The 14766-nt window shown below is 48.8% G+C and overlaps 3 protein-coding genes across 4 annotated transcripts in view; 1 reads left to right on the forward strand and 2 right to left on the reverse strand.

Annotated features, from left to right (window-relative positions):
* The window catches only part of PWWP2A (PWWP domain containing 2A), a 45830-nt gene extending 40477 nt beyond the window's left edge, over window positions 1-5353 (reverse strand). For both annotated transcript variants that reach the window (XM_031055178.1, XM_014312186.2), the window contains exon 1: window positions 5159-5353. In XM_031055178.1, the coding sequence (XP_030911038.1) occupies window positions 5159-5322 (164 nt within the window). In that variant the 5' untranslated portion in view covers window positions 5323-5353. The remainder of the gene's footprint in view (window positions 1-5158) is intronic.
* C1QTNF2 (C1q and TNF related 2) lies at window positions 117-5296 on the reverse strand. Its single transcript, XM_005418935.3, has 3 exons — window positions 5159-5296; window positions 2256-2504; window positions 117-1063 (listed from the first exon to the last, which is right to left on the reverse strand). The coding sequence occupies exons 2-3, from the start codon at window positions 2494-2496 to the stop codon at window positions 450-452; spliced, it is 855 nt and encodes a 284-aa protein (XP_005418992.2). The 5' UTR covers window positions 2497-2504; window positions 5159-5296; the 3' UTR covers window positions 117-449.
* A 4466-nt stretch (window positions 5354-9819) lies between the features above and the next one.
* Window positions 9820-12401, forward strand: GDF9 (growth differentiation factor 9). The gene is made up of 2 exons (XM_005418817.2): window positions 9820-10249; window positions 11303-12401. Exons 1-2 carry the CDS (start codon window positions 9820-9822, stop codon window positions 12229-12231), a joined length of 1359 nt encoding a protein of 452 aa, XP_005418874.1. The 3' UTR covers window positions 12232-12401.
* The last annotated feature ends 2365 nt before the right edge of the window (window positions 12402-14766 follow it).

A 14766-nucleotide genomic window follows, 5' to 3' on the forward strand; every position in this document is an offset into this window, starting at 1 on the left:
TTGGCTGGCAAAGCCCAATTCCATTAACAAGGACTGTGCTGGGGTGCGGGGGAGGAAGCCCAGTGACACAATCTCCAGCATCAGTGGCTCTTCCCAGCTCAGCTTTAGGGAATGACTGTTGGTTTCCATGCTTTATTATAACAATGCAATAACCAAAGCATTCTGCACCAGTATTTGAGTTACATGTCCATGGCATGTTGGAATGAATAATCATGGAATACATAATGGATGGCTTTGGGATGGAGACATTCATGAGGCTGCTGAAAGCCTGGTACCCTGTGGGTTTGATGGCATCAAGGAAAAGTCTCAATAGCCCATACAGGGTACAATCAGCTGATAATCCCATAGGCAAATGGGGAATCATCTGATAATCCCAGGCATGTCCCACATAAGGCCCCACTTCGTTGGACTGAGGCCCATTTCCTATTTTTTCCCCATAGTTTCTCCTCCTACACTTCATTGAGATAATCTTGGTCAGGATAAATCAAGAATCCAGTAAATAAGCTGTCAGTCCAGTAGGGATCATAAAAGAGCCCATTTTGCTCTGAGTAAAAGATTTGCAGCCACACCTCATCCTCCTGCTTCAGTGCCAGGATGGTGGATCCAGAGGCCACGTCGTGGTTCCCGGTGTTGGCATCGAAAGTCTTGATCCGGTACTGCCCGTTGTGCACCAGGCCAATGGCCAGGTGCTTGTTGGCCAAAGTGATGTCGTAGGTGAAGTAGTAAATCCCTGGGATGCTGCAGATGAACTTGCCACTGGAAGCATTGTAGTGTCCTCCCTCGTTCATCAGGATCCTGTCGAACTTGATGGGCAGCCTCTCCCTGGGGTAGCTGGTGGACACGGCCACCGAGAAGGCAGACCTGGCCCTGCTGGCCCCACAGCTGCAGGGCCCGGGCAGCCCGGCCTCGCCCTGGCTCCCTTTGGGCCCTTTCTTCCCCGGGGCCCCGTTTTTCCCGGGACTGCCCTTTAAACCCTTGGGCCCGCGAGGCCCTGCCTTGCCAATGGCTCCTGCTTTCCCCTTCGGGCCTGGCTTGCCAGGGTTTCCTGTTCTGCCCTGGGGACCTGGATGACAAATGATCTTATCAGGTTTTCTTATCACTCTTGAGGGAAAGAGCTGATACAGTGGGTGGAAAGGGGTTAGAGCATTGCAGCAGAGATTTCATTTAGGAGGAAGCCATTGCTGGTGTGAGAATCCCAGTGAAATCCCACCGGGGCTGGACATCTGTCTGGACTGACCAGCCAGGGTAGGCAGGGAGCTGGTGTGGTAACAGTGGAATTCTGTCCTTTTTAAGGACCAAAAGGCTGATTCCATTATCTAGCTCACTTGAGAAAAAGAAGGAATTATAGAACAAGCTTTAAATGTTTGGGTTTTATAGAGTGAGGCAGGTTTGTGAAGCTTTCAGAGCCTCAGTTTGAGCAGGTGAATACTTTTGATCTCACGTCTTTCCTTTTTCTTAGTTTTTTTTTTTTTTTTTTACACTTAGCATGAGACTATAAAAACAAGGTAAAAGTAAATCTAGATGTTGCAAAAAGCCCAGCCCAGCCCAGCTGGGGGATGAACCAGCAAACACGGGGGGCAGGGGCTGCCTTGAGATGGGAAGGGAGTTGGGCTGGCAGTGATTCTGGCTCGGTGGTATCTGATTTGAGCAAAACCGTGAGGATTTATGCAGTGCCTCTTGACCTGCTGTTAGCAAGAGCAGATCGAAACGCGGCTGTGGCTGGAAAACTGCTCTCCAGATTGCGGGTTGGGGGAGGGAGGAGGGAGGCAGCCGCAGGCTAGGCTCGCTGGCGTTGCTGAGGCAGGAGTGCTCTCTAGTGTGGCAGAGGGAAATCTCCGCTGTGCGCAGCTCCTGCTGCCTCTGACTCCGGCACAGCCCCGCCTCGGCTCTGTTTGCTCTGCTCTAGGTCCGGCATGGCCAGCGCCTGTCCCGTTACAGCGCTCAGGGCAGCCGATGCTGCCTTTTCTCTCGTGGCTCTGGTTTTCCTGGGAGCAGGAACCCGAGACCAGCCCCTTGGCTGCTCTAGAGAGCCCTGAGCAGCGCAGGGCCAACCTCACCGTGCCACCAAATGAATCCAACACAAACTGCAGCTGTGAGGACATGGTGAGAGTCTGGAGCCCCTCGGACAAGCGGGATCGTTCGGAGCGCGGACAGTGGGAATTCCTGGCGGAGTTTCCCATGAGGTGGAGTTGTGAAGGGGCTGTTGCCCCACAGCTTGCACCCTTCCATTGTCACGTTGAGCGCCTCTCTCTTACCTTCATCGCCGTGCTCGCCCTTGTCCCCGTCCTGGCCGTCCCTGCCGTCCTTGCCCGGGAAGCCCATCCTGCCCACGGTGCCGGGAGTGCCGGGCACGCCCGGGGGCCCGGGGGGCCCGGGGGGCCCGGGCAGGCTGCAGGCCAGCTGGGCACCCTCCTGCAGCTCCCGCTTGGCAAAGCCCCCCAGGATGTGGTTTGCCACGCAGGGCACGGTCCAGAGGAGCAGCACAGCGGAGATCATGGCACAGCCTGTGGGGAGCAGACGGGATCAGGGAGCAGCCTGAGGGCACCGATGGCATGGGTGGTGTAGAAACTTGCAGGAAAATGGGAGATTATTTGCCTTGTCCTGGCAGGGTGGGGGAGCTGTTTGCTTTGGTGTGATGCGATTCCAAGGACTTGGCTCACGGAGTTTTCTAGGTCAGACCAATATTTTTATCAAACTTACTCCTCTCCAATTCTGTGGCTGTGGCCATCCCTCATTTCGTTTTGCTCCCTGAGCCTCTTTTCCCCCAAAACACCAGCAGCAATGGCAGAAGGGGGCAGAAAGCAGCTGCTTGGGAGCAGGGGAGTGGAAGAAGGAGAAGGGGCTTGGTGTGAACATCCCCAGCATGACCTGCCCGTGGTTGGGTCACTGGGGTTTCTTCAAAGCACAAAGCCCATCATGTGATGAGGGCAGGACTCAGAAGAGAGGCTGGGCAGGCTTTGGGCCAGGCCTTAGTGCCTTCTGCCTGTCAGATGAGCTGAGCCTCATCCCCTTCCCCACTGCAGCTCAGCTTTAGCAGCTCCCCAGTACTGTTATGTGCAAACGCTGCACTGGAAATAAGATGCTTAAAGCACTGGCTAAATTCCATGATGGCCTTAGCTCTTATGCTGCTCTCAGCTCCTGAGGGGTGGAAATGCATATTTAGATGCTCCAAATCCAGCCAGCTGATCCTACATATTTATGCTCAGTGGGAGCCCCCAGATCTGTGATATTATAATTAAGAACATGCAGAAGAGAGGGAAATGCAAACCAGATCCAGAGCTGGATTTGGCTTCTTAAGCCCTTTGGTTCTTCAGCTCTGATTTGCTGCTGGTTTGTTTAATGGACTTACGAGATGGAAAACACCACCCAGTGTTCATGTGGAAAGTTGAATGAAGGCTTCTGAGTTCATGGGAAGGCAAACAAATGCCTGTGGAGTGGGAGATCACAAGGCAAGCTGCATCCCTGCTCCCCAGGAATCCCTCCAAAGAGGCAGAACAGTGAGAGGTGTCTGGAGGTAGATGTGACTCACAAGCTGTGGCAGGGAAAAATGTCATTGAGGAGCATAACCTGGAGAAAAGCTGGGAATGCCTCATGTGGAGAAGGAAGGTGTGAGAAGGAGCAGAGGGTGGGACAGCAGCTCCTCCTGTGACAGTTTCTTACCATAATCACTTCTGATATCTTGAGACAAACCAGCTCATTGATCTGATGGGATAAAAAGTGGTAAACAAAATTCCCAGAGGTCAGGAGGTCTGTGGGACCAGTACTTGGATAAGTGGGGAGAATCCACGTTGGGGCTGTGCTCTGGCACAGCTCCAGAGCTGGTGCTAATTAACAGCTCCACAAGAACACTTCATCCCATATCCCAGCAATGTGTGTGGGATGCAAAGCACCACCACATCCACAAGAACATCTATAAATAACTTCTTCAAGAAATCTTTTTGAAAGAGAACAAACCTCATGCTGTTCCACCTTAAAAGGAAAATTGTTCCTCGATGTAGAAGGTCCGATGAGCTCCAAAAAGCAAATTGGAAGCAGATCAGCATCTCCCCTCTCCGTGGCGTGGGCAGCCAGCCCAGCACAGGAGGCTGTGCAGCAGCAGGGCTGATTTTCCAATGGCATTTTAACCAATGGCTTTGTCACCAGGGTTAGAGACCTTTGGGCCGTGACCAATGCCTGTTGTGCATTAAAGAAGTGTTTCTGTAAGAAAAGATCCTGCCTGGAAGAGTCAGAATCAGCTGTACTTTCTGCTGCTTCCAGGGCAGCTGGGCTGAAATCCCAGAGGAAAATCCCCGAGGGTTTCCAGATGCAGGGTTTGGTGGCACGTGCAGTGATGATGATTTTCGGGCCAGTGAAGCCACCCTGTGCCATGTGGTGGTGGGAATAGGAAACTGAGGGAATTGCTGCTTGGAGGGAGGCAGGAGCAGGATGAGGGGACCCAGCAGTGAGTGAACACCGCAACTTTCTTCTCTATTTCCTTTCAGTATTCGAGACTTTCTCAAATAAAACATCCATCTTTCTGCTTCACAATTTCCTAGTGTATCTCAAGGTGTTTTAATTAATCTTCAAGATAATCATTATCCCCATGAGCCCAGTTCTCAGCTCTGGAGGTTGCCCTGCAGCGTCCCTGGGGCGGAAGCAAAAGGAGCCCTTGGGTGTGAGGCTGATTTCGGTGAAATCAGGTGTGACAGCAGTGACAGAACACCGGAAATGGGTAGATTTAACTGATAGGAGCCAGGCAAGCACTTACACCCACAGGAGTTTGACATGTTCCCTGCTGCTGCACAAAGCAAAGGAGGGAAAGCAGAGGATGCACCTTCTGTCCTTGGCTGCAGGCACCAGGAATTCCTGTGCCAAACCTTCCCTAGCCTGGAGCACAAACACCAGGAATTCCTGTGCCAAACCCTTCCTAACCCGAGCTCAAACCCTCTCGGCAGCTGCCCAGTGCAGGACAGGCTGAAGGAAGTGGGAGCTCCCAGCAAAAGCTGAGGAATGTTTCCCTCATGGTGTTATTTCTTTAACTGGCAACTGTTGCCTTTATGGATTCCTGTGCAGGCTTTGGAAACCCGAGTGCTCAGTGACTTAGACCTTATTTGGGAAGTTTTCAAAGTTAAGGTTAAGAGGAGGGAGAGGCAGAGGAAGGAAAAGTGGATCTACTCACCAGCCTGATCTCCTCAGTGAGATCCTGACAGGCGCTGGCAGCCCCCAGGGCTTCAGGCAGATGTTTTGCTGCAGATCCACAGCCCGGTCCTGCCACAGCAGGTCCTGGGAGGGCTGTGCAGGATTGACTTTGGTCCTTTTTATTCCTGTTTTACTCCTTCTCATGCGTAGTCTGAGGTCCCTGCAGCAGCTCCACTTTGGCTCCACGTTGCCAAAGGCATATTTTTATTATTGTGTAATGGATCTGTGCCTCTTCCTCGGTCACGTGGAATGGGAAGGGATTTTTATGCACATGTGGCTGGAAAGCTCTTGATGCTCAGGGAGCTTTTCCCTTTCTCCCTCTCCCTCACAGTCCTGCAGGAGAGGCTCAGGGGCTGCCTGGATCCTTTCTGATTGATGCTGCCCCTCTCTGCTGTTGCTGCCCTCACAAGCAGGGAATGGGTTACACTGATCCAACTGGGGAACAACTTTCACACTTTATCCTGGAGCATTAAAGGGAAGAAAATCTTGTCCTAGCGGGGGAAACTCACTTGAATCACTCCAGGCTTGAATTTAAGGACACAACCATGAAGCAGCAGCTCTGCAAATGCAAATTTGTACCTTGGCACTTCTTCAGGCTGAGGTGCACTACAAAATACAACGTTGTCTTAAGGATGGCAGGGCAAAAATGCTTCTGTCTTGGGAAAGGATTGGGATTTTGTTTTAAGCTTGGAAAGTAATTACAACCCCCCAACAATTGCTTCAGGCAAGGCAGGAACAGCAGGAGCAGCAGCTGAGGCTGGAGCAGGATGCTCTGGGATGCTGCCAGGGCTGGTATTGACCAGACTCATCTTTGGTTGTGGGTTCCTGCTCTGGCCCCAGCAGGATCCCTCATGGGCGTGGGACAGGCGTGTGCCTGCTGGCAGGGCTCCAAACCCTGCCCTGCAGCCAGTAAATCCTTTCTGCTCAGTGCAGAACATCAGCTGATCGGGAGAATGCTGGAATTGTCATTCCTTGCTCTGCCCAGATTCATCCTTCTCAGAGCTGTCATGGTTTATTTTTAAGCTTTCCCCTGTGCTTGCTTTTGGCACATGGTGGGAACAGATCTAACATAAAGATGAAGTCTGTAGACAGTTGGCTTTGTGAGCTGGGCCAATTTAGATGCTCCTGGGAGGGCTGGGAACATTTGGCTGAGGAAGCACAGGGCTGTTTTCATGCTGTGCTGACAGTCCCACAGAGCCCCTGCAGAGCCAGTGCCAGGCCCCAGCTCCCTGGCGCTGAACAACTTCCAGGGGAACAGCCCTTCCCAAACCCGTGCAGTCTTCAGCTTTGCATTTCCCTGGGAAAAGGGCTGCTCTAGAAAAGCAGGCTCACCTCTGGCACTGGGGTGAGCACAGCTGGGACAGACCCAGACACTGCTCCAAGGGCTGCTCTGGAAATTGGTCAGATAGAAATCCTCACTTTTTGCCTGTTTCTATGAATTTGTAAGAGCCCAGATCTTGTGCTGGGCCCCTCTGGCTGGGTGTGAGCCAAAAGGCTCAAGGCATTGCATGTGAAATAGGAAACCAGGTGAAAACTTCCCTGGGCTTTGCTGCTGTGCCAGTGGGATGGGCCTGGGAAGCCACAGTGGTTTCCTCAGATGGTGTGGAAAAGGAACAGCTCCTCTGCTGACCCTGCTCCTACCCCACAGCACCTGTGCTTTGGGATGGGTGTGACATGGGCCAGGGACAAGAGGATGCTGGGACACACAGCAATCCTGCCAGGCAGCTCCAGGCAGGAGCAGGAGATTCACAGTTCAGGGTGGTTTTGTGCCCAGGTCTGCAGCATGGGGAAGGCAGTGAGAGCCTGACCTAGCTCAGCATTGTGGGGAGAAACTGCTGGGAAGGGAAACTCCTTCTGGGCAGATGGAAAATCTGTCTGTGCTGCACAGCCAGGCCAGGCTCCACCAGGGTCCCAGACAGCTCTGCTGAGAACACTTGGCAGCACAATTTGTTAAATAAACAAACTGCACAGAGAATCAGAGCAGCCTGAGACTCGTGCTCAGTGCTTTTTGTGTCAGTGAGACACTGCAGGGGACATTCAGCAGATCTCATCCCCTCTGTGCTGTGACTGCTGTGGTGTCCCCAGGGAAGGGGGCTGGCTCAGGGACAGGTGTGGGCTGGGGGTGCAGCCCCTGCTCAGGATGCTCTGCCTGGACTGGGAGGGAGCAACTCAAACAATGCCCTGCTTGAAAAGCTGTCAGTGAGTAGAGAAGGGGTTCATGCTGCTTTTGGGCTGAATGATGCTAAACTCAGCCTGATCCATGGATCCCAAAGTTAAACATCCTGAGAGCCAGGTGAAAATGTGGCAGATGATAAGCTGCCTGATAAAGGAACAAACAAATGATGCTACTGACACCTCACCCAAAGCTGCTGAGCTGGCCCAGACACATCTGCCTGACAGCCCAGGCACACTGTTTAACAGAGGGTTTTCCAACACACGCCTCTTGGAGAGTGTGTGGAGATTCCTCCCTGGAGTGGGGACACCCCTCAAGGCCACTCCTCAGGGCTGAGCCAGAGATTTGCCCACCACAGTCATTGGTCTGCATGAATAACACCATTCTCTAACTAATACTTTTTGCTGCCTTTAGTATAATTGCCTCAGTATAACTGCTTTAATATAAATGCTTCAGTTTTGCTTCAAAACTAATGCACTGTACTGTACTATACTAGCAGTTCTGGCTACCCATACTAGGTAGCAAATACTTCTGTTTAAGGCCTTTTTAGTCTTATCACTAGCATGATAAATAATTTATTTCTATATAAATAAATCTGGTTTGCATCCTTAATCCTGCAGGACAAAGTCACCTAAAGGTTCATCCACCCTTTGCTGTTGCTGTGCACGTGCTGTGGGGGAGACGTGGGAGTGCCTAAATGTGGGCAACCATCAGTTCCCAGCCCAGGGCAGGGCTGTGTCCCAGCCTGGAAGGATTTCCCCTTGTTTACCTTCTGAGAACTCACTGGTTTCGTTGTTAGGCACTGACCTTGCAGCCACGACTTTGTAACCAAATAAAATGATTCAGCAAATGCCAGAAGAGCTGAAATTCACACCAAGGCTAGAGGCAGCTTAAAACCCAGCAGTAACTATGGGAGTGTGCCTCACCACGGATCAGTGTCAGAGCTTTGGGGTTTTGGGGAGATACTAATGGGAAGGAAGAAGCATTTTTCCACCCAACAGGCCTCCAGCCTTACTGTGGGATGGTGATTTGAGTAATTTTTATTGCCCTGCATAAAAGCAGCTTGGAAGTCTGTAAGCAGCCTACAGAGAGTGATTGTCCCTCTCCAAAAGCCCCCATAAAAATGAGTCAAAACCCTGTTTAAACTTAAAGGATGCCCTTGAGACCATTAGCTCTGGTTAGGAGCTGCAGCCCTGACCCATTAAGATAAAAATAAATAGAGCTTATTTTGGGAAGATGGAAGTGGGAACCAGCCCAATCACCAGTGAGCCACTGCCAGCACTGAACAGTTGCTGTCTAAAGCTTGGGGTTATTGCTTTTTGTTCCATATACCTTCTACTGATAATTCAAAGTAAATTCAGTAAATTCTGTAATTCAAAGTAAATTCAGAAACCTTTTTGACTCACCACAATCTGCCCCTGCCTTGATACCAAGTAACATAGTTAGACAAGAAAGGATTTCTGAAAACACCTTGTATTTCCCAATCACAAAAAACCTCCAGCCCCCCTGCTCTGGAGTCTGCAGCACCAGACTTGCACCTTAACCACATCCAACAATAATGTAAAATAAACAAGACACCAACAAAATGAGAAACAATTTCCCTACTCCTACTTAAAAGCCACAAGTGAAACCCCATGGTGGAGATCCTGCAAGAAGGACCAGTATAAAAAAAAATCTGAAGAAATAACTCAAATCTGGTGTACAGCAGGTGACCTCAAACCTCACCTCAGGCAGTACACAGGGCAGGTAACACCAGCAGACTCTCCATTGTTCACAATTTTTGATTTGTCAGGGCTTTATTTACTCTCCTGCTTGTAAACAAGAGCTTGTCAGGCAGGAAAATACACCAGGGAAGCTGAAAGAGATAGTAACAAGCTTGGCAAACTCAGCTTTCCACTGCAGCACACCAAGGCAAGAGGGAGAACATCTGATATAGCCCCTAAATTAAGCTACCTGTAAGATGCTCTCAAAGCAGCCTCAAACCTTCTTCCTTAACAAAACCCACAACTTGATACCCAGTGAACAGCTGGGGACTGGGTTCTTCAGCTCAGAGTTGGTAAAACTACTCCACCAGCACATAGAGAGAGGCCAAAGGCTAAAAGAGTAATATTTAGCTTTATATATTCCTGCAAATAAACCAGGATTAATTAGAGCAGGCAGCACTAATGCCTCCCGAGCTCCCTCTGCGGGCTGGCACTCGCTCCCAGCCTGTGATTTCCCATGTGAAAAAGGTTAACTCAGAATTAGTATCTCTTTATAATAAGCTCCCAGGGCCAAGGCTTAGCCCAACTGCACTGAACCTGTGGTTTCAAGGACCAGCTGCAGATCTTTCTCTTTGTTTCCTAATCAGAAGGAAGCCTCCCTCACATTCCACAGCTGCAAACTATATAAGGGATGGGGTTCAGGTACCCTTGTTTTTCCTCGAGTACTTGAGGGGAGGTGATTTTTCATCTGCGGCCCTCAAGAGCATGGAGAGCACTTGGAGGATTTGTGTTTGTTTGTACTGCTGCTTGCCCTGGCTCTCTGCTGGCACGCAGTGCTCGCCCCGCTCCCGAGGCCGGGGGGGCTCTGCGGAGGCCCCTGGGTTTTTGGGCGCTCCTGAGGCTGCTGCCAGCCAGCTCAGCGCGGGGCTGCAGCTGCCCCAAGGTGCGGCACCAGCCCATGCCCTCCTGCCCCCCCTGCTCAAGGTGCTGCACGACCGCGGTCCCCGGGGCTGGCACAACGAGGCGCCGCGGCTGCAGCCGGACTCCAGGGCCCTTCGGTACATGAAGAGGCTGTACAGGATGTCTGCCACCAGGGACGGCATCCCCAAGGCGCAGCGAGGCCGCCTCTATAACACGGTGAGGCTCTTCACCCCGTGCTGGGAATGCGAGCACAGCCCCGCGCACCTGGGCAAAGGTAGGTATGCAGTGCTGGGAAGGGCATGCGGGGTTTCTGTGTGTTCTGTGCCGGCAGCACCAGATTAAAATACCTCCTTTCTTTAGCGCTGCTGCTATTTTAGTCCTGGAGGCTCTTCTCCTAAATCGGGGGAGTTTTTCATAGCCTACTTCTCCTTGAGTTGCATTAGGTACAGACTTTACAGGCTGGGGAACACCACACAAGTGGTATGTACAAGACATGCTGATGTTTCAGGCTGACTCATCTCCTCATGAGTCAGAAAAAGTCACAAGCAGATCTCAGTGAAATAAGAAAAGTGGAAGAACTGTTGAGGCATAATGGGTAGTACATTTCCTTCTACAGCCCACCTTGGCTTTGCTTTTTTCAAAGAGCTACAGCGCAGATAGGAGACTTGTACCAAACTGCCAGAACCCACTGCCAGAGACTCCTCTCCTCGCCCAGTGCATTTGCTAGAAAAGAATCATGACCAATCCCTGAAGGGAAGAGTAGAATTACTCATAAATCATGCTCAGAACTGGGATGGCTGGGCACACTGTAACTTATGGTGCTTCTGTGGCTTTCTTAAATGTGGGCTGATCACAACAACAGCACCTAGAAATTGTTGGCTGTTAATCCTGCTGAGGTGACCTGAGTTCTCCTGACTAGGGTTTTTCACTAGAAAGACAGATAAACACAAGCACTGTGCTGCTGCACAGGAACAGCCCTTTGAGGTGGAGTTCATGGTTTGTATCATCTGGAGTGTTTCGTTCCTGTTACCCCACACCAGCACTAAAGAGACAACAGCTGACTTCCTCCTGTGCTGGTTCTTTTAAAGTAATGAATCCTAATAACTGTTAAAACCAGGGATTTTCTTTGTTTCTTTTAAAATGTCTTAATTTTTAACTCATATGTCCCTGACCAAAGTAGAAATTTCACATAGTAAATGTAAGGGAGGGCATCAAAATTGTTTTCTTATGCTGCTGAATAATTTTTACTTATCCACTACAACAGTATTTATGTCTAGGTGGAAAAATAAGACACACTAACACTACAGGAATCTGTTTCCCTTCCCAGGAGATGCTCACTCGGTGGATTTACTCTTCAGCTTGGATCGTGTTACTTCTCTGGAGCACTTACTCAAGTCTGTCTTGCTCTATTCCTTTGACACATCTGTTCCCATTTCCTCTTCCATTACCTGCATATGCCATTTATCCCTTAAGGAACATGATTTTTCCAGCCAAGTTTGTCCCAGCATTTCCCACTCTTTAGCTTTTAGCCTGCACTTTGACGTTAGGAAACGCAAATGGGTGGAGATGGATGTGACTTCTTTCCTCCAGCCTCTGATTGCTACGAACCGGAGGAACGTGCACATGGCTCTGAACTTCACTTGTCTGATGGGTGACCCAAGAGGGAGCACGAAACTGGGAAACGCTGTGAATGTGACACTGGTTCCCCCTTCCCTTCTGCTCTATCTGAATGACACCAGCGAGCAAGCTTATCACCGGGGGAGCTCACTGGGGCACGGGAGGAAAAGCAGCAGCCCGCTGGTGGATCCTCCAAGGGGTGACCAAGGCAATCCCCAGGGTAAAAGGGCCTCTCGCCAGCGAAGGAATGAGCATCCCAAAGCGGCCCCAGCCTCCTCACCCCATAACCTGAGCGAGTACCTGAAGCAGTTTGTGTTCCCTCAGCACGAGTGCGAGCTGCACAACTTCCGCCTGAGCTTCAGCCAGCTGCGCTGGGACCGCTGGATCATCGCCCCGCACCGCTACAGCCCGCAGTTCTGCCGGGGGGACTGTCCCCGCGCCCTGGGCCAGCGCTACGGCTCCCCGGTGCACGCCATGGTGCAGACCCTCATCTACGAGCGCCTGGACCCCGCCGTGCCCCGGCCCTCGTGCGTGCCCGCCGCCTACAGCCCGCTCAGCGTGCTGACCATCGAGCCCGACGGCTCCATCGCCTACAAGGAGTACGAGGACATGATCGCCACCAAGTGCACCTGCCGCTAGTGGCACTGCTTGGGCTGGGTTTGCACTCCAAATACAGCTTTTACTTTTGCATCCTCAAGGTGCTGTAGCTACGATCACTGAGCAGCGTTGCTGTAACTCCGGGAGCTGGGATTTAGCACCGAGTTAGCAGAAGGGGGGTTCACATCAGAGCACTGGTTTTTGTACTCACTCAGCCTTTCTAGAACGTGCAATTAAATGTAAATAGTGTCTTTTTATTGGGAGAATTTTGTATTTAAAATGGGGGAAAGGTTTCAACTACTTAATGTCTATTTTTAAGCTGCTTTATTACAGATTTAAAAAAAAGGAGATAAATAAATGGCTGTCACACATACCCTGACATGCAGTGCCTGCTACTCTGCCTCTACAGAAACCTGGTGTGTAGCATCACCAGCAATGACTAGGAAGGGGAGAAAGTCTTTAATGTCAGAATTATTTCTTCAGTTTTTCATTCTCTTCCCCTACCACATTCCAGCTCTTCCAAGCAGGGTGACAAAACCCTTCCTCACAGTTCTATAAAGATTAACAGGTTGTTTTTTGCTTCTGTTGCACTCTTTGGGCTTTCTCAGCTAAAAGAGGAGTAAGAATTTAAGGGCAACTGAGGATAATTTGTGAACACTTAAATCAAGGCACCTGTTTTGGTAACAATTGGCATCAGGTGAGGCTTCCTTTGATTCAAAAATGAGGAGCAGCTGTCCATGGGGTGAGGGCAGAGGGTTGTCCACTGGAGCCACACTGCCACTGGCTTCTGAAGTAGGAAGAATTGTTTAAAAAGCTTAATCCCCCAAAATGGCTTCTAAAAGCCTTAAATGTGTTGATGTAAATGCTGGTCAATGGGTTTAATATGCTGAAATGTGGGGCTGCAGCTTTGTTTCCTCTCACAATGAAACTGTAGGTAACAAGTGCCTCAACTGTAGATGCTTTCACACCAAATTTTTACTGTAATTGATTTATTATGATTTATTTTCTCCTCCTGGACTTGGGGTTCATACACAAACCTCTTGGCTTTAGTGGGGATTTTTCTTGTTTGTTTGTTAATTAAAGGCTGTGGAGCAGCGCTATCTTGTAAAACTTGTTCAGAACATTCTTTAACATTGACTTGCTAATGGATTAATAAATAAATGCTATAACTTTCTGCACTCAGCCACCCAACCAGCCCCTACCTGAGATCCTGAGCTCTTCCAGAGGCTGGGAATTCAGCCTGGCAGGGCAGGGACTGCTGAGTGGTGTCACTCTGATGGTGCACCTGGTCACTGAACCCATGGATGGTGGGGTGTCTGGAGAGCTCCTGGAGCACAAATCTGCCCTAAAATTGAACATCCTGCTCCAGGTTTCAGTCTCTGACTGAAATCAAAGTGGTTGACACCAAAAGCTCAAAACAGAAGCCTGGTGTCACATAAAACCATCCTCGTGCCAGTACTGTGGGCAGCTGGGTCAGTTTGGATTGTATCACTCCTGCTTTTCCCTTCAAACTTTGGGAATTTGGCTTTGCTCACCTGCCAGAAAAGAAAATAAATGGAAATATTTCTGAAACAAATCCTTCTATGGTGAAATGTTTAATATAGTCCAATAATCCCAATATATTCTAATAGTCCATGAATGGGTATCATCTTTAATATAGTACAATAATTCCAATAATAATATAGTAAATGTGTAATATATTGTAATAATACCAATAATGTTGAACCTATCCAATATATTCTAATAATAATTCTAACAATGTTGAAGATGTTTAACATATTCTAACTAATCTAATATAGTGCAATATTAGTTTAAATAACGGCAAATATGTCTAATAGAGCATAATGATCCAAATAAAGTTGAAAATGTCTAATACAGTCCAATAATTCTACTATAATTCAAATCATGGTGAAAATGTCTAATATTCTAACCATTCTCATCTAGTCTAATAATAATTCCAATAATGTTAAATATGCCTAACAATTCTAGTATCTTCTAATAATTTCAATTATGTAGAAGATGATTAATTATATTATAGTAATCCTAACAATTATCCGTCAATGTGGAAGCTGATATAATAATTCTAATATATTCTAATTATAATTGCAATAACGTTGAAGATCTCTAATATATTCTAATAGTAATTTAAGTTTGATATTGAATATATTATATAATTCGAATAATATGGAATAGGTCTAAATAGTCTAATAATTATAGACTCTATTAATAATTCCAGTAATAGTGAAGATATCTTATATAATCTAATAGTAATTTCAGTTATGTGGTAGGTGTCTCATACATTCTAATAATAATTCCAATATTGTTTACGATGCTCATTGTGGGGTGGGATATTTAACCTTTAAAAGCCTTTTACAGCGCAAACACTTCCATAATTCCACGATTTTCTGCTTCAGACCATTCCGCTGTTCATCGGAACTCCACAATCGCCACACGAAAAGTGGGGGGGTTTCCTCAGACCATTATTTATTTTTCATCGGAGCTCCACAATCGCCATACAAAAGTCATTTTTTTTCTCCATTATTTATTTTTTGGGGTTTTCCGCCTGAGGCACCGCCC

The sequence above is a fragment of the Geospiza fortis genome, unplaced genomic scaffold (genome assembly GCF_000277835.1).
Source record: "Geospiza fortis unplaced genomic scaffold, GeoFor_1.0 scaffold55, whole genome shotgun sequence".
Classification (NCBI taxonomy): Eukaryota; Metazoa; Chordata; class Aves; order Passeriformes; family Thraupidae; genus Geospiza; species Geospiza fortis.

Bases quoted from the DNA above. Each gene is read 5' to 3' on its own strand.
- C1QTNF2 (XM_005418935.3), bottom strand. From the start codon at position 2,496: ATGATCTCCGCTGTGCTGCTCCTCTGGACCGTGCCCTGCGTGGCAAAC. The intron at 1,064-2,255 runs GTAAGAGAGAGG...TTTGTCATCCAG, and splicing joins GGGCGAGCACGGCGATGAAG to GTCCCCAGGGCAGAACAGGA.
- GDF9 (XM_005418817.2), top strand. From the start codon at position 9,820: ATGGAGAGCACTTGGAGGATTTGTGTTTGTTTGTACTGCTGCTTGCCC. The intron at 10,250-11,302 runs GTAGGTATGCAG...TTCCCTTCCCAG, and splicing joins CCCCGCGCACCTGGGCAAAG to GAGATGCTCACTCGGTGGAT.